Genomic DNA, 26,651 nt, shown 5'->3' on the forward strand with positions numbered 1-26,651 from the left:
CAGTTGTCATCAATTCCTTTCCTTACACAGACACTTAAAGAGCTGTCCTTACCTTTGTGACTTTCATTTCTTCTACTTCTCTCACCCTTGTGAGAAACCTCAAGGTGTTTTCTCCCTGTGTTTTAGTCAGATTCCACCCCATCCAAATTTAAACTTTTAAGGACTTCCATTATATGGCCCCGTTGCTTGTTTCTCTCTGTTCCCCAAAATTGAAACTGTGGTGTCAGTTTTCTAGTTGTTTGCTGCCAGTACAAAGATAAACACTTTCTGTAATTTCAGCTTATATTAGCAAGTTTGCTAAATTCACTTGTTCAGAACATATCTGTAGGTCCTTTGGGATTTTCTGTGTGTACATGTCATCTGCAGACACTGAGTTTTATTTATTCCTTTCCAGTCGTTACTCCGTTTTCTTGCTTTATTTCACTGCCTAAGGCCTCCAGTACATTGTTGAATAGGAGTGGGCATAGCAGATATCTTGTCTCAAGACAAGCTTTTACCATATCACCATTAAGTCTTTGCGGTTTCTTTTAATGCAGCCCTTATCAGATTTAAGGAAGTTCTCTCTAGTCCTAGTTTGTTAATTTATATTCGGAAAGGGTGTTGAGTGTTATGAAATCCTTTCTCTAGATCTATAGAGGTCATTATATTTTTCTCCTTTATTAATTACATTATCAACTTTAATGTCAGATTTTTTATAATTCCTTGATGTTTATATTAATTAAATCTGTAGTGATGTCCACTATATCATTCTGATTTGAAAATTTGTGTTTTCCTTTTTTTTCCTCCCTTGATCAGTCCAGAGTTTCTCACTTTATTAATCTTTTCAAAGAATTTGATTTTCTCTATTGCTTCATCACTTCTGAAGGACAAGTACAAGTGTGATGGAGGAAGCTCCTGAGAAGTGTTAAGCGTAGGTAGTAAGTACACTAGGAGCTTGAAATATGAGCAGATGTGTGAAGTACAGGTGATGAGTAAGCAAGCAGCTTTTGAGACGCAGGCAGAATTCCTAAGATGTGTTAAATATAGTCAGCAAGTAAGTTAATAGCTTGTAGGATGCATTAAAGAGAATAAATGAAATCTACTATGGAAGAAACAAGTTACTGAAATATACAAATGTGAATATCAAGTCAATTTAGGGGAGGTGTCAGGGATACACTTGTCATAGTGCCTTGCCCTCTCTGCATGTTGTTGACATGGAAGAACTGTTCATTGAGCTGTGTGTCCTGATCATAGGCTGCTCCCATCCCATATACCTGTGGTCACCAATGGGGGACCTGGGGAAGCTCCTGAGACCACCTCCCACTTCTTCCCCTTAGTTCTCATCAACACAAGCTTCTGCATCACTGAGACTCTGAGACCCTACAGCCCAACTCCACAGATCCCCCTCACTTACCACACATAGCGCCTGGCACTCGCCTGGTCTGGTGGTCTGCCACACGTTGCCCACCCACACTCTTCCTCTATGCGCTTACTAAACACTCTGCCCCATTTTGCCATGAGCCTGACTGCTTTTCACTGTCCCATTCACCACTGTCATTCCCACTGTGCCTCATATTGTTTCCAATTTACTCCACTTGGTCCACATTTCCAATATCCACCCTGCCTGCTCAAACTACTCACTCCCATTCTCCCTGGCATTGCTTACATTCAACTGTTTGTTCTCCAGTAACTCACTTTATTGGATACTTCCATTTCTCTCTGCCCTTCCCTGTTCACCCCCACTGTCCCTCATCGACCCATTCCCATACTCAGCCCTTCATCGTCTCTCCCCTAATTCCATTCCATTTATCCACATTCTGCTGTTCTTCCCCACTCCTTTGCCTCTGGGTCCCTGCCTCACTCACCTCTGATTACCTACGTGGCCCATCACATCAGATTGCCACCTGGACTCCAGGAAGCAGGAGTAAAAAATCAACCTGAAGTGGCAAGACCTGATCACCCCTTCCCATCCCACTTAAGGGTGACCTTTGATGGGCCAGAAACCCAAGGAATATTTTTCTATCAGCAGGAGGATGAAAAGTTTGTTTTTTAATTTTATTGAAGTATAATTGATTTACAATATTGTGTTAATTTCTGCATAGCTAAATGATTCAGTTATACATACATGTATATATTCTTTTTATATTCTTATCAGTCGTGGTTTATTACAGGATATTGAATATAGTTCCCTGTGCTATAAAGTTGGACCTTGTTTATCCATGCTAAATGTAATAGTTTGCATCTACTAACTCCAAACTCCCAGTTCATCCCTCCTCTTTCCCTTTTCTCCTTGGCATTCCCAAGTCTGTTGTCTATGTCTGTGAGTCAGTTTTGTATGTGCATGCTCAGTTGTGTCCAACTCTTTGCAACCCCAGGGACTGCAGCCCACCAGTTTCCTCTGTCCATGGGAATTTCCAGGCAAGAATACTGGAGTGGGTTGCCATTTCCCACTCCAGGGGATCTTCCCAACCCAGGGATCAAACCTGTATCTCCTGCATTGACAGGTAGATTGTTTATCATTGAGCCACCTGGGAAGCCCTAAGCTCCACCTTAAGCATATCTATATTTAAATGTTATGAAATCCTGTATCTGGAATCTGACTTCCTTTGAACAGTAACAGAACAAAACGTGTTGCTTAAAAGTTATTTTTTGAGAAGGTAGTACATCCACATAGTACAATTTTCAAAAGTTATCTCACTCCCAATTCTTTCCCTCCAGCCACCCACTTCCCCATCCCTTTCCCAGAGGTAATCAGGGTTCCCAGCTTCTTGTGTATCTTTCCAGAGATAGTTTATGCATATACACTCAATTGTGTATTTACCATTTATTCTCCTTTTAATATACAAATGGCAGCATAGTATTCTCACTATCCTGCACCTTGCTTTTCTCACCCAATAATGTATGTTGGATATCATCCCACATCACTAAACAAATGGTGTCCAAGTTTTCTTTATATATTCTTTTTTTGTCTACCTGAAAGGTTGCTGTATGAACATTTCAGGATTTCAGGAGCCATGTGGAAAGCTTCCAACCTTTTGTTTTCACAAACAGTACATCACTGAATACCTCTGTATGTCCGTCTTTTGGTACATGCATGAATATATACAGTCCTAGAATTGGAACTGCTGGCTCAAAAGCCATGTGTGTTTTTGGTTTTGATTCTTTGGAATCATTCCTCCTTGAGTAAGTTTTCCTGGACTTGCTGTTTGCTGGAAGTTCATGTAGGGGAAGAAATGGGGCCATGTTCTAGGCAGATCAGAGCTTTCCAACTGGATTTTTTTTTCCATTTGGTAGTTCTTTCAGACTTCTCCAGAGTCAGTAAATAGGGGCAGCTGTTGGGTTCTTCACAAGAACACTCCCTTCTCTTTCCCCAATCCCTACCAACTGCTCCTCTCACAAGTATAGACTACTTTCTGCAAATATGGCTTGTCTGAGCACTTCCTTGTTGAGGCCCCTGCCTGCCTCTCCTGAGACTTCCATATAGGTCGAGGAAACGTCCCACCTGCCCATGCTCTGTTACCACTGTTATGTATCTATATGGTCTTGCACTCAGGGTATAGCCTAAAACTTGGCTAAGAGTCCTTACTAGTGCTATCTCACATCTGCACCCTTGACCACTCCTCTCTAGCCTTTGAAATCTCCTTGCACTGGTGCTTGATTTCCTCTGCCTCTGACAGCCCTCTCATCTGTTTTCAGCTATTTCCTAATTTTGTCAGATACAAAGTCCTTCCTTTTCCCCTTGTAGCTTCTGGGTGAAGACTGAGATGAAAATGAAAAAAAAAGGCTAACTTTACTCTCTATATATTTAAACCAGGAGTCAGAATATACTTTTTAATGTTTAACTAAACTGGTAAAAATGTCCTTCAGTGAACACAACTGCACCATCAGTTCTCTAATGTGCAATGAGCTTGGACTTCCAAGAATGGCCTTTCCCATGGGCTTTCTTTCCTGTATGAGTTCTCTGATGTACAATAAGATTTGATTTTTGAGTAAAGGCTTTCCCACATTCTGTACACTTATAGGGTTTCTCTCCAGTATGAGTTCTCTGATGAACAGTGAATGTTGATTTTTCTCTGAAGGCTTTGCCACACTCAGTGCATGCATAGGGTTTCTCTCCTGTGTGTGTTCGCTGATGTATTATGAGCTGTGACTTCTGGCTGAAAGCTTTCCAACATACAGGACATTCATAGGGTTTCTCTCCTGTATGAATTCGCTGATGTATAATGAGCTTTGACTTTTCTCTGAAGGCTTTGCCACATTCATTGCATTTATAGGGTTTTTCTTCTGTATGTGTTCTTTGATGTATAATGAGATAAGATTTCTGGGAAAATGCTTTTTCACATTCATTGCATTCATAGGGCTTCTCTCCTGTATGACCTCTCTGGTGTAGCATGAGATAGGATTTCTGAGAGAATGCTTTCTCACATTCATTACATTCAAAGGGTTTCTCTCCTGAATGAGTTCTTTGATGTACACCAAGGTTTGACTTTTGGGTGAAGGTTTTCCCACACACATCACATTCATAGGGTTTCTCCCCTGTATGAGTTCGCTGATGCACAATGAGGGTTGACTTCTCGTTGAAAGACTTCCCACATTCCATACATTTGTGAGGTTTCTCTCCTGTATGAGTTCGCTGATGTATAATGAGAGTTGACTTATCACTGAAAGTTTTCTTACACTCATTACATTCATGGGGTTTCTTTCCTGTATGAGTACTATGATGTATAATTAGATCAAGCTTCTGTATGAAAGATTCCCCACATTTGGTGCATTCATAAGTTTTTTCTCCTGTGTGGGTTTTCTGATGGACAATGAGGTTTGACTTCTGAGTGAAGGCTTTCCCACATTCATTACATTCATAAGGTTTCTCTCCTGTATGAGTCCTGTAATGTATAATGACAGTAGATTTTTCTCTGAAAGCTTTTCCACATTCTGGACACTCAAAGGGTCGCTCTCCTGTATGAGTTCTCAGGTGTATAATGAGCTGAGATTTTTGGCTAAAAGCTTTTCCACATTCTGTACATCCAAAGGGTTTCTCTCCTGTATGAGTTCTCCAATGTACAATGAGGTGTGACTTCTTGCTGAAAGTTTTCCTACATGCAGTACATTCAAAGGGTTTCTCTCCATTTTTAATTCTCTGATGTAGACTAAGACCCTTCTTTTGCCTGAGGGTCTTCCCACACTCTTTATATCCATAAGGTTTCACTCTGGGGGTTGTTTTCTCATATTCAGTATGGAAGAACAATTTTGCACATCCATTATCATGTTTCTTTCCCACAGAACTTCTACTATATAAGTCTAAATTATCTACCATATTATATCCAAATGATTCATATTTATGGGGCCTTTGTATTGAAGCAAAAAGGTTTGTACTCAGATAAAGTATGTTTCCAAGTTCATTATAGTCAAGGCCACTCTTACTGGTAATTGTTTTCTTGTCAGGGAATCCAACTTGCATCAGATATTTATCTTGGTCATCTTGATGCTGTCTCTCAATCTGTTCATCAACCTGGCAGGCTTCTTCTAGAAAGAAGTACAATAAACCACCTTTAAACTTTGACATTATGGAATGGACCTTCTTTAGAAATGTTTTGCCATATGAAAGCTGATACTGATATGTCATTTTAACAGAGTTCCTGGAGAGAGAATCTTGACCATCAAATCCTGTTATTTTACTTAACTCCCCACTTGCTAGCCTTTTTGTTACCAAGAACAATCTTATCCTAACACTTCAGTCTTTCTTACTTCTACTTTTATATCACTCTGGGGACCTTACCACCCTTTTTATCTTCATTTATCATATGAACTCTTTTAACTATTTCTGATATACTACTTCCACCTAGATAGAAATGCAACACTGCGACTCATGGACTCAAATCTTCCAACAATCCTGAAATCCACATTTTCAATAAATGAGAAAGATCCAGAATAATTATCCTTACAAAAACAAAGAAACCTAATGATCTTTGCTGAATTTGGATTTTTGCATTCATCCTAATGATCTTTGCATTCATCCAAGTTTGCATTCACAGTTCTTCAATACCAACTTCTACTTTTGCCTATACTATTTCCACTAAAAACCACATCTATTATTAATTCAAATCCTTCCTCATGTTTCATCACCCACATAGCCCAATCCTTCATGTTTTGCTATATTCATAATCTAGATAACTTTCAAGAAGCAGTTTAGTCTTTTCAAAAAAAGCTTACTCTGATCATCTTATATAACTTTCATTAACTTCTAAAGTAGTCAGTTATCTGTACCACTCATTTAGACAGTTAAAAGCACAAAGCCTTGCCTTTAATATATCATCAATTACAAGATGCATATTACTCCACATTTTAATACCACTGAATCCAGATTCACCTTGCAATCAATGTCATGTCATTAATTGGTGGCAAATTTTCTTTCTCAGTGGTGTGTTTTAAAATCAATGGTATCTTGGGCAGTAAATACTTTTTGCACATATATTGAATTTTTATTTTTTGTAGTTTAATTTTCTTCTTACCTATTCCTAAAATTTTATACAAAAAATTTCAAACATACAGAAGAGTTGAAAGAAGAGTATAGTAACTACTCATACTACCACTTAGATTTAACAGCAACATTTAAGATTAATACTGGATTTTAAAATGGATCATGCAGCTGTGGCTTCTCTTCCTATGACTTCCTTTCTTTCTATAGTAAAGCACTAGTTCTGAACTTGGCATGAACATCATAAAGAAAAGTTTTTACAAAATACATTTGATGGGACCCAAGCTCCACCAAGGATCTGCTGAATCTGGACCTCCTTAGGTGATAAGAAGCAACACAGCACATGTGGTGAGGGCTATAAGTTCTCTAGCCCAGGATCAAATCCTGGATCAGACTTTTACATGTTCTTTGACCTTAGGCATATTAGCTAATCTATCTGTATCTTACTTTCACATCTGGAAAACAGGAATTGTAACAGTATCCACCAAAATGTATGTCTATAGGATTAAATTAATTATAATAGGGCATGTATAGCACTTCAAATGTTTACTAGAACAACTACTACTATAATAATAGCTACTACTATTATGATTAAGAATCATTATACTATAAAAAGAAATAAGGGCTGTCTCAGGATATTTAACATGTTCTTGAATTAAATGAAAAAAAGATGAATAAAAATATACACAGTAGACTACCATTTTTCCATGGAAGAAATAAGTATTAAGTATATATTTAAAATAATATAGGCTCATACTGTAAAAAACAGTAGGATAAACTTTTAACTATTAATAAATGGTTACCTATGGGTAAGGAAAGGAAAGAGTAGGATGGAGAGGGAAAGAGGCTGGACTTCTTAGAATATACATTGTTTTCTAGATTTGATTTTGGAATCAAGTAAATATTTTACAAATATTTTATATAATCATAAAGCAAAACTGAAAATAAAAGGATTACCTAATAGTAGTAAGTATCAACTCATTCTGTATTTCCTAACAACCATGCTAAAAATTCTTGATTTTCAATGGCACCAACATGATTAACTCAACTGAATCAACCCACTGTACATATTCTGCAGTCTCAGAATAATACTAACAATACTACCATCATATGTAAAATTAATAAATTAAAATATTTTAAGCCTAGAATTTGATTTGGAAATATACATTTGAATACATGATGCATTTTCTCTTAAAAAATCTTTTACATGGTTCCTAGCTATGTCAATTTTAAAAAAAGCCTAGAAAACAATTCCCTACCATCCAAACTGTGGTCACGAAACATTACCACTAAAAAGAACCAAAGCTCCTTGGAGAAATGGCTGATTTCAGGGCAGGTACAGGAAATACATAATATGAGCCTGGAATATCTTATAGCAAAAGAAAGCTACCAAAGATTCGGGCCCCAACTTAAAGGGGAATCCACTGGCCAGAGATGGAGCAGTTTGATTTATAATAAGGATAAGGCAATGGATCAAAATATAAAAGTGTTTAAATCCATAAGTCCATAAACGATATTCAAAAAAGACATATTAGGCACCTTTGAATGATGCAACAAAACCAACTCATTTTGAAAACTGGTAAATAAATAGAAAAATATATGTAACTCATATATAATCAAATACAGTTGACTCTTGAACAACACAGGGGTTAGGGGCACTGACCCTCTGCACAGTTGAAAATCCAATTGTAACTTATTGGCCCTCCATATAGGCAGCTCCTCCTCCAAGTCTGTGGTCCCATATCTGTGGATTCAATCAACTGTAGATTGTCTAGCACAGTACTATTAACATTGAAAAAGGCATAAAAGTGGACCTGCATGCTTCAAACCCATGTTGTTCAAGGGTCAACTGTTAACAGATGGAGGGCAATCCCTCTTTATGGAAGTATTCCAGCTAATCAACAAATAAGGAAAAGTCCTTAAAAGTGCCAACTTACAAATGTAGAACGAATGATAGAAAATGCATAGTTTTTCCAACCATCTTAGTAATACAGTAAGCGCCCTACATATGAACCTTCAAGTTTCAAACTTTCAAAAGATGCAAATGAAAAAAAAAAGATGCAAATATGCGTTCACATGTCCACTCACATAAGTCAGTGTAGTACCATATAGCTGATTGTGTTAGTTGGGTACCAAGGCTAACTTTGCTGGACTTATGAACAAATTGGACTTACAAATGCACTCTCAGAAAGGAACCTGTTCATATGTAGGGGACTTACTGTAATTGATTCAGGGAAGAATCATCAATGAACATTAAAACCACTGGGTAAAAAATTTTTGAGGAACAGGATGTTCACAGTTTGGCAGTTCCACAAAATGTTAAACAGTTATCACATAGTCTAACAATTCCACTATGTATGTACTCACAAAAAATGAAAATGTACATTTCAAAACTTCTGCATGAATATTCATAACAGCATTATATTTAATACAGAAAAAGTGAAAATAACCTAAATGCCCATCAACAGATGAATGGATAAACAAAATGTGGAATATCCATACAATGAAATATCATTCCACCATAAAAAGGGATGACACATACTACAATATGAATGAACCTTGAAACATACAAATGAAAGAAACTGGACATAAAATTCCACATTTTGTATGGTTCTATTTATATGAAATGTCCAGAATAGGCAAAACTAGAGATAGAAAGTAGATCAGTGCTTGCCAGGGGATGGGGGCTGGGGGATGGAGAGTGACTGATAAGGGACAGGAGTTTCTTTGAGGGGTGATAATAATGTTCTAGAAGTAGATAGTGGGGTTAGATAGAGTATTCTGTGAATATACTAGAAATCACTGAGTTTTTGAGTTTTACTTCAAAAGCATGAATTATATTGTATGTGTATTATATCTTAATAAAGATAGTTTTAAAGAGAATCAAGATGCTTTAGGAGACCAACTCTGATAGGAATATCTAAACTGGATAGAATCAGGTAATCCAATTCAGAATTAGACCATTAGTGCCTAGGCCTGTGACTAATGTGGGCCTGGCTTCTGATGAGCAGTGGGAAATGAGAACAACAGAAGAGGCAGGCCTTGGGGCCAGGGGGCTGGCACTTATAAGACACCTGTATTACAGGTGTCTTATTCCCTGCACAGGGAAATGGGACTGTGCAGAAACTTATGGGTGAGCACCAACTTAAGGAGAGTGGCCTGGTAAGTGTAGAACAGGGGAGAAGGTGTTAGTCTTAGGTGTTGATATCCCTGTCCTCCATAAACCACCCCTGAGATATTCCTGAAAGTCGTTTCACAGGCCCTCACCCCTGACTGACAAGCTGGGATCTCCTGCCCCCATAGCCTGGGTCAATGCCACTTACCTGGAAAGCTCCAAATTGGAATTTTTCCTTCTAGCAGGCATCGCTCTTCCACCTCCAATTTGAGGATGAGATCTGGTTTGGTAATGTGATGCCCTGCTAATGAGAAATAAAAGCAATACCTCCTTGGTCTTCAGAGATTCTGAGAAAAAGGAAGGTGGAGTGTGGGGCAGTACAAGGGATGTATCACTTGACACAATGGTAGTCAAACCAATTCACCTGGGTTTTGAGTTCCCAAACATCTTGTCAGGAAAGCAAAGGGGGAAAAGGAACTCTGATCCCTGGAATTTAATGTCAAACTCTTCTATAGTTCAGAGCCCTAACAAGTTTCCAACTTGAGAAAGGAAAAGGCATTCTGTGGGACAGAGTAATCATAAATAGCAAAATTACCTGAAGAAGCGATTCTTACCTACAGAGACCAGGTTGCTGTAGGTCTCCAGCATCACGTCTCTGTACAGGGTCCTCTGTGGAGGATTCAGGTACTGCCACTCCTCCTGGGTAAAATCCACAGCCACATCCTCAAATGTCATGAGTCCCTGTAACTGTATATTCTTTTATTTGAAAATGCTGACCACTGAATGATAAGGATGGGATAAATGTAAGGAAACTTCTGTTTGGGTTCCCAGTTCATGCAGATGACAATACAGGATGTCTGTCAAGTTACTGACCTACTTGGTGGGGGAAAAAAATCTCAAGTCATGGTTGAGAAACTATTATACTAAATAATAGAATATTTAAGACAATGTGGTATTAGAATAGACAAATAGTCCAGTAGAATTAAAAAGATAATCCAAATGTATAGGGACACCTGAGTAATGATAAAGTTGAAACTGCAAAATAGTGAGGAGAGGATGATATTTTCAAATAAATATAGATGGGTTACCAGATATCTATGTGGGCCAAAAAAATGACATTTAACCCCTAACTCTCACCATACACAAAAATCAGCTACAGGTAAATTGTAAATCTAATATGAGAGGTAACACAATGAAGTATCTGGAGAATACTATAAGAAAATGTTTTCATAGGCTTAGGGTAGGGAAAATAAAAAACAAGACATGAAAAGCACTACTCATAAAAAAAAAAAGAAAAGCACTACTCATAAAGGAAAAAATATATGTTACAAGATTAAAAATACAGCAGTAAGAGAAGAGGAACTAAAAGAGCCTCTTGATGAGGGTGAAAGAGAAGAGTGAAAAAGCTGGCTTAAAACTCAATGTTCAATAAATGAAGATCATGGCATCCAGTCCCATCACTTCATGGCAAATAGATGGAGAAAAGTTGGAAACAGTGACAGATTTTATTTTCTTGGGCTCCAAAATCACTGCAGATGGTGACTGCAGTCACGAAACTAAAAGAAGCTTGCTCTTTGGAACAAAAGCTATGACAAACCTAGACAGTGTATTAAAAAGCAGAGGCATCACTTTGCCAACAAAGATCCATATAGTTCAATCCCTTGTCCAGGAAGATTCCACATGCCACAGGGCAACTAAGCCTGTGCATCACAACTACAGAGCCCACCTGCTACAACTACTGAAGCCTGCATGCCTAGAGTCCATGCTCTGCAACAAAAGAAGCCACCACAATGAGAAGCCCATGCACGGCAACTAGAGAAAGCCTGTGGGTAGCAACAAAGACCCAGCACAGCCAAAAAGAAATAAAAATTTTAAAATGCATACCACAAATTTAAAAAAAAAGAATATACAGTACTGTTAGAAAAGATACAGCAGTAAAAAGGTAAGTATAGATGGGGAGATTATCTTCAGCTTTCATAAGTGATAAAGGGTTCTTATCTGGAATATATAAAATAACCCCTACAAATCAAAAGAAACACAAACAGCACAGAAAAATAGACAAGAGATGTGAATACTAAAAAGATAAACATATGGACATATGTTCTGTGAACCTAAGAAAATGTACTTAACCCCATTAGCACTCAGGTAAATGAAAATTTAAGCCCCATTGAGACACCACTTGGCACTCACCAGAAACATTATAATTACATGAGGAAATGCCATAAAACTGTGTGGACATGGGAACTCTCACACACTGTTAACAGGAATGTAAAAACGGGTATAACTGCTTGGGAAAACAGTTTGCATTGTTTACTAAAGTCAATGACTGCAAATACTATGACCCAGCAATTCTACTCCTAGGTACACACCTTAGAGAAAATCGGGCACATGTACTCTAGAAAACAAGTACAAGGATGTTCACGGGAGGACTATTTGTAATGCTAAGTTGTGGGAAAAACCCAAATGTCCCTCAGCAATACAATGGGCAAATTGTGGCACAATCTTTCAAAGGAATACTATGTGCTAATGAAAAGGAATGAACTACAACTGCACATCCAACACAGATGAATGTCACAGATGTACTAATGAGCAAAAGAATCCAAACACAGAAGAGCACATACTACATGATTCTGTTTATATACAGTAAGAGAACAGGCAGGCCTAATCCATGCTGTTAGAAGTTAGGACAGTGGTTACCTTTGGGGCTGGTATTGATTGGAAGAGAGCATGAAGGGGGATTTGGAGGTCCTGATTATGTCCTAATCTTGACCTTGTTTCCAGGAGTGGCTCCACAGGGTGTTCACTTTGTCATAATTCATCAAGCTGTACACTTATAAACCATATTTCATGTATGTCATAATTAAATGTGTTTTATACCTTTATACTTAAAATTATTTTTGACAAGTGCAAAGACACTTCGATGGAAAATGGGAGTTCCCACTTCAACAAATGGTATTGGAACAACTGACTATCCATATGCAAAGAAAAAAAAAGAACTTCAACCATACCTCCAACATACATAAAAATTAACTCAAAAATGGATCACATGGAGAAGGAAATGGCAACCCACTCCAGTATTCTTGCCTGGAAAAGTTCATGGACAGAGGAGCCTGGCGGGCTGCAGTCCATGGGGTTACATGACTGAGCATGTGTGCACGAGGGTGGAGGGAGATGGGATGGTAGCAATAAAGTGGTAGAACTAAAAAAATAAAATAAAATGAGAAAAAAAAAGAATCACAAACCTAAATGCAAAATCTAAACCTAAAAAAAATTTTAGAATAAAATATAGGAGAAAATCTTTTTAACCTTAGATTTGCCAAGTATTTTTCTGATGTGACACCAAAACTCAAGACACTGTTAAAAGAATAAAAACCCATGCAATGGGAGAAAATATTTACAAATTGTACATCCGACAAAGAAGTTGTATTGAGAATACATAAGAACTAGAACTCTCAAAACTTAAAAAAAAAAGCCAAGAGACATACTTTATCAAAGTTAAATGGCAAATAAGCATATACCAAGATGCTCAACATCTATAGCCATGAGGAAACCAAATCAAAACCACAATGAGCTACCACTACATACGTATTAGAATGGGAAAAAACAAGACAATGGCAAGTGCTGGTGATGATGTGGAATAAACAAAGTCTCATTTATCATAGATAGAAATGCAAAGTGGCACAGACACTTTGGAAAACAGTTTTCCAGTTTCTTATGAAGTTAAGCATATACTTCCATAGTATCTACAGTCCAACTCACAGGTTTCTTTACCCAAGTGGGACGAAAACTTATGTAAATCCCAAATCCTGTACATGAACATTTATAAAGCAGCTATATTTGTAATCACCAAAATATGTAAATAACTCAAATGTTATTCAACCTGTGAATTAATAAACTGTAATACATATAATGTAATCCAACAATAAAAATGAAAGAACTAATGATACATGCAAAAACATGGGTGAACCTCAAATGTATTGTACTAAGTGAAAGCAGCCAGACTCAAAAAGCTACGTACTATATAGTAGTAGTAGTGTTAGTCGCTCAGTCGTATCTGACTCTTTGTGACCCCATGGACTGTAGCCTACGAGGTTCCTCTGTCCACGGCATTCTCCGGGCAAGAATACTGGAGTGGGTTGCCATTCCCTTCTCCAGGGGATCTTCCTGACCTGGGGATTGAACCCAGGTCTCCTGCATTGCAGGCAGATTCTTCACCATCTGAGCATACTATATGATTTCATTTCTATAACATGGGAAAGGCAAAACTATAGAGACCAAAAATATATCAATGATTACTAGGGACCAGGGTGTGGCAAGGGGTGAACTACAAAAGGGAAATATAGTTGACCCTTGAACAACACAGGTTTGAACTACATAGCTCCACTTATATGCAGATTTTTTTTTCAATTAAACATACTGGAAAATTTTTGGAGATTTGCAACAATTTGAAAAACTCACAGATAAACTGTGTGCACTAGAAACATAGAAAATATTAAGAAAAGTCTTGAAAAAAATAGTATATATGTAGATAATATTCTATCCTTGCATAGACATAAGGTGATTTTTTTTTTTTGGCCACACTATGTGGCTTGCAGGATCTTAGTTCCAGGTCATGGAGTTGAACCCTGGGCCCTCAGCAGTGAAAACTCAGAGTCTTAACCAGAAAGACTGATGTGAGGTGCTCCTCTCTGTTTTGCCTAACTCAGAACTCAGGCCAAAAAGCAGTAGAGGCATTGCTCTAAAAGACTGCAAGACAAACTAACAACCCAGAGATGCCTGGGGCCAAAGATTACAGTCCAGAGGGACAACAGACTGCCTAAGGCCTGAGATTCTGTGGGAAGTTAGGATATTCAAAAATACCCACATACAGGGAAAGGTAGAAAGCCACATACATGCCCAGGACAGGACTTAGGCTCACAAAAGACGTGAGAAGACTAACTGCCCTAATTCTTCATGAGCATAGAAAAATGAAAAGCTTCCAAATTCTTACATGAACTGAATGTAAAATTGACACATAAACCCACTTAAGATTGTACAAAATAGGAAAATGCAGACTAATCTCACTTATGAACAACAATGCAAAAATCCTAAATAAAATACAGTTGATCCTTGAACAACTGAAGGTTAATCCCCATATAACTTATATTGGCCCTCCAAATCAGAGGTTCTTCCACATCTGTGGATTCAACCAAGTCCACAGGACTGTGTAGTACTGTAGTACTCACTATTGAAAAAATCCACATGTAAATAGACCTGAACAGTTCAAACCCACCTTGTTCAAAAGTCAGCTGCATAAGCAAACAATAAATCCACATTAAGACAATAATACATCGTGACCAATTAAGATTTATTCCAGCCATATGATGATAGTTCAATATTAGAATATTCATTAACATAAATCACCGTTAAACAGACCTAAAGAAAAAACTTATATATGAGTATAACTAATATAAGAAATGCTAATACAAAAATATTGAAACAGAATTCAATACCCAATCCTGATAAACAAAACAGATTGGAATAAATGATAATTTCCTTAAAATAACCAAAGATAGATAAATATTGATAGATAAGATAGGAAGGAGGGAAGGAATGAAGGAAGGATTAGAATGGAAGGTAGGAATGGAAGGAAGAAGGAAAGGAAGGAAGGAAAGGCAAACTGGAATGGAAGTAAAGAAAGGATGGACAGAGGGATGAACTGGACTGGAAGGAAGGACAGAATGTATGTTTTGCATAGGGGCCTTGGATCACCATGGATAATGTAATGATGTGATTTAGGGTTGGGGCTGGCTACACCAGAAAGATCAACCACATGATTTAGGGTGGGGGCTTTGGGTCACTCCCAGAGGGGCTGGAGAGAGAGAGCAGGCACATGGACAATCATGCCTATAAAATGAAGCCCTAATTAAAAACTCTGAACATTGAGGCTCACAAGAGCTTCTCTGGTTGACAGAATTCCATGTGTACTACCACACATCAATACCAATTACACAAAGTCATGCATCTTGACTCTAGGGGGAGAGAAAAATGGAAGCCCCATGTTTGGTACTTTCTGGGGATCTGCCCTATATACTTCTCTCTTTGGTAGGTTCCAATCTGTGTCCTCTCCCTGTAATAAGCCATAGCCATAAGTATTGCTGCTTTCAGTGAGTTCTCTGACTTCTCCCAGTGAACTGTCAAACCTAAGCATGACCTTCGGGACCCCCCAAACTTGCAAGTGGTGTCAGAAGTGAGTGTGGTCTCTTATCAGGACAGTTTTCTCTAACTTCAGAGTTGTCCAACTCTTGATAGATAGAATGACACAAGGTCACAATGATGCAGTTATCCCTAAGTTAATTTATAAATTTAATGTGATCCCAATTTAAAACACAAGCTTCTTAATGGTACTAAACAAGGTAGTACTAAAGATCATATCAAAAAATAAATATGCAAGAATAGCTAGAAAATTTCTGGAAAAGAAAAAGCAGAAAAATTTCTGCTTCAGGGAGGAAGCAGCTCTACCAGATACCAAAACATATTTTGATACAGGCATTCTATCAAAGTATAGGGTTCGAAAGACCCACTTTTTAATTAATGGTGCTGAGTTAATTCGAAAGCCATTTTGGAAAGACTAGATTGGATCCACACCTCATTGCATAATGTATAAACACCAAATGGATCAGAGACCTAAATGCAAAAAAATGCAACTAATCAAAGTACTAGAAGAAAGCATAGGTGAATGTCCATATAACCTGGATGTTGTTGTTGTTTTACTCACTCAGTGGTGTCCGACTCTTTGCAACCCCATGGACTGTAGCCCACCAGGCTCCTCTGTCCATGGGGATTTCCAGGCAAGGATACTGAAGTGGGTTGCCATTTCCTTCTCCAGGGGATCAAACCCACATCTCCTGCAAGTCTCCTGCATTGCAGGAGGATTCTTTACTGCTGAGCCACCAGGGACAGAGAAAGACTTTCTAACTATGAATAAAAATTCAGATATAATAAAAGATTAATAAACATAACCACAAAATACAATATAAAAACACTTTGTACTGCAAAAACCACTACAATATTGTAAAGTAATTAGCCTCCAACTTATAAAAATAAATGGGAAAAAATGCAAAAAAAAAAAAATAAACACTTTGGTAAGTCCGAGGACAAAGCAGGGGTGAAATCTGTTGCAACATATATCACAAATAAAGACTGGTATAACATATATCACAGGTAAAGATTAATATCCTTAACATATAAAGAACTCTTGAAAATCAAGGGGGGAGAAAAGGACAAATACCTGACAGAAAATCAGGCAAAAAACGGAATACAATTAACAAGAGAAATAAAAATATCTCTTAAATATATGAAACTATATTCAACTTTACTCATAATAATAGAAATGGCAATTAAAACTAGAGATACCATTTCTTACCTAGCAGATTGGAAAAAGTTTAAAAGCCAGACAACATAATCTATTAGTATAGTCACAGAAAAACAAGGCACTATCATACATTGTTGGTAGGAATATAAAACAGTATAACTCATATAGAAGGGAATTTAGCAATATCTAATCAAGTGTATTTACCCTTTGATCAGCAATGCCACCTGTAGAAATTTATATAGAAGATAGGCCTGAATGAAAAGGAAACAACTTATGCACAATACATTTCATTTCAGCATTATTCTTTCTAAAATTTTATTTATTTATTTGGCTGTGCTAGGTCTTAGTTGTGGCGTGTGGGATCTAGTTCCCTGACCACAGATCAATCCAGGGCCCCCTGCACTGGAAGTGCAGAATCTTAGCCACTGGATCACCGGGGAAGTCCCCAGCATTATTCTTAATTGCAAAATACTGGAAACAACCAAAATTCACATGTACATAGGAGAATGATTGAACAAACTGGTGCATCCATTAATGGAATACTATGCAGCTGAAAAAATGAACGAAACAGAAATTGAACAATCCTCAAGTTCATATAAAAGTCACAAAAAACCTGAATAGATAAAGCAATCTTGAGAAAGAAAACAAAGCCGCAGGCATCACACTCCCTAGTTACAAATAAACTGTATTCAAAGCTATAGTAATCAAAATAGCTTGATTTGATTGAATCAAAATACTTGCATAAGAACTGACACATAGATCAATGGAACAGAAGGCCCAGAAATAAACCCATGCATATATGGTCAATTAACTTATGACAAAGGAGCCAAGAATATACAATGTGGAAAAGATAACCTCTTCAATAAATTCTAAAATAAATTCTGTTGGGAAAATTGGACAGCTACATGCAAAAGAATGAAACTGGAACACTATCTTATACTACATGCAAAAATTAACTCAAAATGGTTTAAAGACTTGAATATGGGACCCAAAACCATAAAATTCCTAGAATAAAACATAGGTGGTAAGCTCCTTGATATTAGTTTCAGCAGTGATTTTTTTGGTTAATAAAAAAATCATTGGTTTAATGATTAACACCAAAAAGCAAAGGCAACAAAAGCAAAATTCAACAAATAGGACTACATAAAAATAAAGCGCTTCCATACAGCAAAGGAATCCATCAAGAACATGAAAAAACCTACCAAACAGGAAAAAATTTCTGCAAATCATATAAATTGTAAGAGGTTAATACTGAAAATATATAAAGAACTCACAACTCAGTATCAAAAATAAACCCAGTATCAAAAAGAAAACAATTAAAAAATAAGCAGGGAGTTTTCCCTGGTGGTCCAGTGGTTAAGTCTGCCTGCCAATGCAGGGAACATGTGTTTGATTCTGGTCTGGGAAGATTCCACAAGCTGTGGAGCAACTAAGCCCATGCACCTCAATTACTGAACATTGCTCTAAAGCCCCTGCTCTACAAGAAAAGGCACTGCAATGAGAAGCCCACGCATCACAACTAGAGTGTGGCCCTCACTGGCTGAAACTGGAGAAAGCCCCGGTGCAGCAATGAAGATCCAGTCATAAATATTTTTTTAAATCAAAACAAAAATAAGCAGAGGATCTGAAGAGACATTTTTCCAAAGAATACATTCAGATGGCCAACAGGCACATGAAAAAATGCTCAACATCACTAATCATCAGAGAAATGCAAATCAAAACCACAATAAGCTATCACTTCACAGCTGTCAGAATGGCTATTATCTAAAAGATAAGCAATAGCAAGTGTTGGCAAGGATGTGGAGAAAAGGGAATCCTCATGCACTGCTAGTGAGAATGTAAATTGGTGCAGCCATTATGTAAAATAGTATGGGGGTTCCTCAAAAAATTAAAAATAGAATTATCATATGATCCATCCATTCCTTTCCTGGCTATTTATTCAAAGGAAACAAAAACACTGACTGGAGAAGATGTATGCACCTCCATGTTCACAGCAGCATTATTTACAATAGGCAAGACATGGACTTTACCTAAGTGTCCATTGAAGGATGAATGGATACAGAAAATGTGATAGACACACATATGCAAATGGAATGTTATTCAGCCACAAAAAAGGAGCGCCTGCCATTTGTGACAACATGGATGAATCTTTAGGGCATTATACTAAGTGAAATAAGTCAGAGAAAGTTAATACCATATGATCTCACTTGTATGTGGAATCCAAACAAACAAAAGAACCCTCATAGACACAAAAAACAGATTGGTAGTTACAAGACGCAGGTGGTAATGGGTGGGGATAGACAAATAAGTAAAGGTGGTCAAAAGGTATAAACTTCCAGTTATAAAATATCTATAAGTAAGTCCTGGGGATGTAATGCACAACATGATGACTATAGTTAATAATACTGTATCATATATTTAAAAATTGCTAACAGAATAAACCTTGAAAGTTTTCATCATAAGAAAAAAATGAGTAACTGTGGTGATGAATGTTAACTAGACTTACTGTGGTGATCATTTTGGAATATACACAAATATTGAATCATTATGTTGTACATCTGAAACTAATGTATATGTCAATCATATCTCAATTAAAATGAATGAGGACAGTATTTGTAAACATACATGGAGCAATTTCCAGGATATATTGTTAAGGGAAAAAAGCAAAGTGCAAAAGAGTCTATAAATAAAGTATACTACTTTTTTGAGTAATATGAAAGGGGAAATCATCACATGAGTACATCATGCAAAATGCCAGGTTGGATGAAGCACAAGTTGGAATCAAGATTGCCAGGAGAAATATCAATAACCTCAGATATGCAGATGATATCACCCTTATGGCAGAAAGTGAAGAAGAACTGAAGAACCTCTTGATGAAAGTGAAAGAGGAGAGTGAAAAAGTTGGCTTAAAACTCAACATTCAGAAAACTAAGATCATGGCATCTGGTCCAATCACTTCATGGCAAACAGATGGGGAAACAATGGAAACAGTGACAGACTTTATTTTGGTGGGGAGGCTCCAAAATAACTGCAGATGGTGACTGCAGCCATGAAATTAAAAGATACTTGCTCCTTGGAAGAAAAGCTATGATCAACCTAGACAGCATATTAAAAAGCAGAGACATTAGTTTGCCAACAAATCTTCGTCTAGTCAAAGCTATGGTTTTTCCAGTAGTCATGTATGGATGTGAGAGTTGAACTATAAAGAAAGCTGAGCGCCTAAGAATTGAGGCTTTTTTGAACTGTGGTGTTGGAGAAGACTCTTGAGAGTCCCTTGGACTGCAAGGAGATCCAAACAGTCCATCCTAAAGGAAATCAATCCTAAATGTTCCCTGGAAGGACTGATGCTGAAGCTGAAACTCCAATATTTTGGCCACCTGATGCAAAGAACTGACTCACTAAAAACCCTGATGCTGGGAAAGATAGAAGGCGGGAGGAGAAGGGGATGAAATGAGATGGCTGGATGGCATCACTGACTCGATGGACATGAGTTTGAGTAAGCTCTGGGAGTTGGTGAGGGACAGGGAAGCCTGGCATGCTGCAGTCCATGGGTTTGCAAAGAGTCAGACCCAACTGAGTGACTGAACTGAACTGAAAGGGGAAATTTTTAAAATATACCTTTATCTGCTTCTTTAAAAAAGAAACGTTATAAGCATAAATCAGAAACTAACAAGACTGGTTATCTCCAAGGTAGAATGAGAATTGGGTATTAGGTACAGGGAGAGGTGACAATTCTGTGTATATATCTCTGTCTTCAAATCATATTAACATTTTATATATAGTATAAAATAAGGATAAAGTTAAATCAACAAAGATGGAAAGAAATAAAATAAAAATGGAATACAAACAGAAAAAATGAACCTAACTGTATAGCAAATAAATAACATAACTACACTATATAGGAAAAAATCAAAAGGAAAAATTAATTCATGTAACTTCTAAACAGAGTACTTTGATTACATATCCTCAGTATAAAAGGCATGCAGTTTGTGTACTGTACTCAATAGGTTGATTTTTCACAGGTGTGTAGGAATTCTGATTCTATCTTCTATATATTGTAAGACTAAGAAAATGAATCAATATATTGATGCTAGGAGCCAGTCCCCTCACTGTTAGTGAAGGGAGATGCAAATATGGAGTAAGAGAGGTCTAAGAAGATTCCTGGGATATTGCATAAATTCAAGCTGTGCATGTATGTATGTGTGTGTATACACAGACATACAGAGACACAGTTCACTGAAAAGACCTAGAAGTAATAATGCTCCAACAGCAATGAGCACACCTACCACCCAGATTTTGATTTCTATACATAATCATTTACTAACAGGAACCAGTGCTGCTTGGAGAAATGGATGATTCTAGGTCTGGGGTAGGAAAAGTAAAAAAGATGGAAGCTGGAAAATCTTATTATGTTGGCACTAAGGTGGTGCTCAGAAAAGTATCAGGATGTGACAAAAGGACACAAAAGTCAGCTTAGGGGATCCCCCTGGATAACTCAGGGGCAAGTGAGCAGCAAAATAAACAATGACAATTATAATACATTATAATCTACTGAAAAAGTTAAAATCCATAAAAATTAAAATTCTGTATCAATGATATAAATAAAGAAGAGGGAGCCCCACCTCCTAACACCATCATTGACCTTGGGCATTAGGATTACAACATGTGAAGTTTGGGGGCACACAAACATCCAGACCATAGCAAAGGTCAACAAACAAAAATCAATCATATTTCTATATACTGGCAATGAATACCTGAAACTGAACTTTTAAAAACAAAACCACTTGCAGTGGCTTAAAAAATGAAGCATGCCATATTGTTGTGGAATGAACTGTGCCCCCCTCTAAAATTCTTAAGCTGAATGCCCAAACTCCCAGTGTGACTGTATTTGGAGACAGGGTCTTTAAGAAGGTAATTAAGGTTAAATGACATCATAAGAGTGGGACCTGATCCAACAGGATTGGTGTCCTAAAAATAGGAAGAAACACCACAGCTCCCTCTCACTCTGCAGATGCACAAAGGAAAGCCTATGTGAGGACAGTGAGAAGGCAGCTGACTATAAGCCAGGAAGAATGTCCTCACCAAAACCAACTCTGATCTGGGACTTCTAGCCTCCAGAACTGTGAAAAAATAAATTTCTGTTGTTTAAGCCACCAAGTCTGTGGCATTCTATGACAGCCTGAGCAGACTGATACACATATAGAATCTGTATGTTGAAAATTACAAAATGTTGACGGAGTCAGTAAATGAAGATCTAAATAAATAAATGGAGAGGTAAATAAATACTGTGTTCATGGACTGGAAGACACAACATAATAAAGACATCAAGTCTGCCCAAACTGATCTATAGGTTTAACTCAATTCCTATCAGAATCCCAGCAAGATCATTTTTAGACATGTAAACAAGATTATTCTAAAATGTACATATAAAGACAAAGGCACAAAAATAGCCAAAAAAGTTGAAAAGGTAGAATAAAGTTGGCGAAATCATACTACTTGATTTCAAGACCTATCATAAAGCTGCAGTAATGAAGACAGTGTGGTACTGGTGGAGGATTAGATACACAGATCAATAGAACAGAAGACAGTCCAGAGACAGATCCCACAAATATGGGCAACTGATTTTTGACAAAACCATAAAATCAATTCAATGGAGAAAAGATGGTCCTTTCAACAAATGGGGGTTAGAACAAATAGAAATCCATTTGCACAATTATGAACCATGACCTAATCCTTATGCCTTACATAAAAATTAACACAAAATGGATCTTGAGTCTAAATCTTGAGTAAACCTAAAATTATAAATATTATAGGAGAAAATCTTCATGACCTAATGTGATAACTGTGATTCATAATAAGAAATCCATTTTTGGTCTTAGCTCCCAAATTCTGGCAGAAAGAGCTCCTGAAAGGCTTGGAGTATCTCAAGCAAGGAAAGCAATAAAAGTGTCTTTTGGTATGTTAATGAGATGACTTTAGGACCCCACGTAAGGAGGGGGAGCTGGTGACCAGCCATGTGATTAGAGGACTGGAAGTTTTACTCCCGCCCCCCAACCTTGGGGATGGGGAGAGGGACTGGAGGTTAAATCAAAAGTCAATTGCTAAATAAATAACAACAACAAAGCCAATGGCCAATGAGTTAATCAATCATGCCTATGTAAAGAGTTCAGTTCAGTTGCTCAGTTGTGTCCAACTCTTTGCAACCCCATGGACTGCAGCACGCTAGACTTCCCCGTCTGCATAAAAATCCAAAAGGACTGGATTCAGAGAGCTTCTGAATTGTGCTAGAAGAGTGAAACACCTGGACCTAGAGAAGGTATGGAAGCTCTTCCCCATATATTCTGCCTTTACATATCTCTTCCATCTGCATGTTCATCTGTATACTTTAATATACCCTTTAATAAACTGGGAAACATGTTTCCCTGAGTTCTGTGAGCCACTCGAGCGTATGAATCTAACTCGAAGAGGGGGTCACTGGAAGCTCTGATCAACAGCTAGTTGTACAGAAGCACAGGTGATAAGCACTGGGCTTTTGACCGGCATCTTAAGTTGGGAGGTGGGGCAGTCTTGTGGAACTGAGCCCTTAACTGATAGGATCTGACACAATCTCCAGGTAGACAGTGTCAGTATTAAGTTGTAGAACACCCAGCTGGTGTCACAGAGATTTGCTTGTTGTGGGGGGAAACCACCACACATTTGGTGACCAGAAGTATCAGAAGTGTTATTTGTGAGAGTAAAGGAAAACTTATGGGAGTGACACAGTAGGAAAGAACTCCACATAGGAGATACAAGACTAGAGGTTTTCCATTTTAATTAGGGTGAGGCAAAGAGTTCTTAGACCTGACACTGTTAGGGGAAGCACACTGACTGAAACTGCCCACCCTGGCTAGGCACCATAGTAACCATTTGCATGAGTTGTTTTACAACAGGAGGTCGTGCTAAGGAACACGGACCTAATAAGCCACCACCAACCAGAAGAGTTCGGGAAAGGTCAAAAGGAGACACCAGATGTCCGACCTCCCAGAATCCTTTTCTCTGGCATCCATCTTGGCTGAACAAGGCGTGCACCACCAGCAAGGACTCTGAGCCAGAAAGATTGCCTAAAGACAACCCGGAAACTAATCCCATCACCATAAAACCCGAGACTGCAAGCCATGTGGCAGAGCTGTTCTCCTGGGTTCCCTTACCCTGCTGCTCTCCACCTGGGTGCCCTTTCCCAGTAAAATCTCTTGGTTTGTCAGCACATGTGTCTCCTCAGACAATTCATTTCCAAGTGTTAGACAAGAGCCCAGTTTCGGGCCCTGAAAGGGGTCCCCCTTCTTGCAACAACACCAAAAGCACAACCCATAAAGGAAATAGCTTATAAAGTGGACATTTTCAAAATTAAAAATTCTTGCTCTATGAACAACATGATTAAAAGACAAGTCACACACTTGGAGAAAATATTTACAAACCATGTATCTGACAAAGGACTTGTACACAGAATACACAAAGAACTCTCAAAACTCAATCGTGAGAAAAACAATCCAATTTAAAAATGGGCAGAAGACTTGATCAGATGCTTCACCAAAGAGGATATGCAAAAAGTAAATAAGCCTATATAAAGATATTCAATATCAGTGGTCATTAGAGAAACGCAGATTAGTCTGTGATTGAAGACAACTCCACCACCCAAAGGAAGATTCAGCAAAGAAATGACTTGAAAGGCAATTGCAGGAAACCTTTACTTCCCTGAGGACCTGATGAATAGTAAATGGAGCCAGATTTCCTCTGGCTGCCAGAGGCTCAAAGAGAAATTTGCAACTCAACTAATATTGTAATGCGTAACTGTCTGTTACACCCGAAGTCTTGTGTCTACATTTTAATTTGGCCTTTGCTGTCTCCCATTTTCCCTGATATTAACACTTGTTTATAAATAATCTATTTTATGTTTGAGATTCCTACATCGTTGAGCACATTCATGGTAAAATAAAAGGAAGAGACAACATCCTTACCTGGGGTTCGGCCATTCCCTCCTCCTCTTGGGAAGAAACAAGAGATGTGTGAAGACTGAGCTAGAAGAGTGGAGAAGTGTACAGCATATGAGAGACTGCATCAGGCTTCCAGTGCCCAGAAACATCTGCCTAGAGATCCCCTCACACCAGCTGGGCACATGGCTGCTCTGTGGAAGTTTGGGAAACCATGTGGCTTTAACAACCACTTGTGTATTCTTGAGTCTTTTTCTCATGCGAAAACAAAAGTTTTCTTCTGTAGATATACTTGTGTACTGACTCAGAAATTGTATTTCTAGGTATTTTCCTTAATTAAATAAATAATGGATCACAATTTCTCTTTAAATAGCTTCATCTCAGCACTGACTTTAACAATGCCAAACTTATGATCCATAATAAGGGATTAAATTCTATTTATATTAACTATTATAGCCATTAAAAGCTATTATAGCTATTAAAAATAATCTTGTATGGAACTGGACACTTATTACCTGTTTATTTTTCTGTACATGTATCTAAATTACAAGTATTTTAAATGTTATATGATAAATTTTTAAGCTGAATCATAGTAACTTCTAAATGAAAAAAAGGTAAGTTATGAAACTGCAGGAACCCATGCGTTAAATGTTTAAAAATGCATACACCTCATACACACTAAAAAATGTCAAGAATTACAATATAAATACAGGGGCATAAATTAGTTCCTTTTTATTTTCTTCTCCTCTCATTGCTAATCAATCTACAATGCAAATGTTACCTACTTTTAAATCCCAAAAAGAAACTGAACTTTAAAATTATTATTCCCATGCGTTTTAAGCCAGATCCCCCCAGACTCCACACCACCAGTCCCTGCCCAACCTTCCCAAGCCCCAAACTCTGGGCGAGGCCCTTTACTGGGTGAGTACTCTCAGGTACCTCTTCTTGCTTCTCCTCACCTCACTGGGGCCGTCTTGCCCAGGAGTCAGAAGGAAGCCCTCGGGTGCAGATTCACTTCAACTGGAACATTCAAAACTGGCCCCTACCTAGGAGGCTCGGAAAAGGGGATACAGGCAGGAGAGGTGGGGGCGCCTAGGCAGAAGCTTGAGGATGCGTATAAACCCTTAGCGCAGGTCACTGTGCTAGAAAATGTGTAAAAGTCAATATTTAGTAAGCCCCATTCAACCCTGACTAGCCCCATAACTTTGTCTACAACTGAGCCCACAAACCCTCATTCGCTGAGGTTCACCATCACTCACCCCACAACCTCCCACGTCAGTGACCCCCCAAACCCGATTCATTCGTTCCCCAGAACTCCCCATCACTCAGCCCATCATCCCTACCACTCGCCCCCTCAACCTCTTTCTCGATAACAGATTTTCTGCTCGGTGCAGAGGAGACAGTTACGAGAACTAGCCCCGGAGAAGCACTTCCGCTTTGGGACCAACTCAGGCTCCGCAGCCCACAGGGCTGCAGTGGCCGGGTGTGCGCACGCTCAGTGGGGCCTTTGAGCCCGCATCCGCCAATAGTCAACATGGAGCCCCCTCCCGCCGGCCGGACGCGAAAGCAATGGAGCCGCAGCGCAGGCGCAGAAGGAAAATGGCCGCTCCGGTGACGTCACTGCTCTGACGCGATGGCCGCGCCTACCGCTTCTCCTCCCTTCTAGGGCTGCAGTGTAGAACAGGTGTTTATGATCTACAGAGTCCGTCATTCCTAAGACTCCAAAGACGGGTTTCCTTATTGCGGGAGGGGAAATGCGCA

General features: G+C 38.3%; 1 protein-coding gene across 6 annotated transcripts; it reads right to left on the minus strand.

Annotated features, from left to right (window-relative positions):
- Positions 1-2,095: 2,095 nt before the first annotated feature.
- On the minus strand, positions 2,096-26,336 carry ZNF182 (zinc finger protein 182). Of its 6 annotated transcripts, none has more exons than XM_065915945.1 (6): positions 26,250-26,336; positions 25,850-26,032; positions 24,918-24,977; positions 10,184-10,316; positions 9,778-9,873; positions 2,096-5,502 (listed from the first exon to the last, which is right to left on the minus strand). In XM_065915945.1, the coding sequence occupies exons 3-6, from the start codon at positions 24,930-24,932 to the stop codon at positions 3,872-3,874; spliced, it is 1,875 nt and encodes a 624-aa protein (XP_065772017.1). In that variant the 5' UTR covers positions 24,933-24,977; positions 25,850-26,032; positions 26,250-26,336; the 3' UTR covers positions 2,096-3,871. The 6 variants fall into 6 exon arrangements, with proteins under 6 accessions (XP_065772017.1, XP_065772022.1, XP_065772019.1 ...); XM_065915950.1 differs by having other exon boundaries at positions 10,184-10,268; positions 26,234-26,321; XM_065915947.1 differs by having other exon boundaries at positions 9,778-9,870; positions 26,234-26,321.
- Between the last annotated feature and the right edge of the window lie 315 nt (positions 26,337-26,651).

This window comes from Muntiacus reevesi, chromosome X, assembly GCF_963930625.1.
Source record: "Muntiacus reevesi chromosome X, mMunRee1.1, whole genome shotgun sequence".
NCBI classification, from domain to species: domain Eukaryota; kingdom Metazoa; phylum Chordata; class Mammalia; order Artiodactyla; family Cervidae; genus Muntiacus; species Muntiacus reevesi.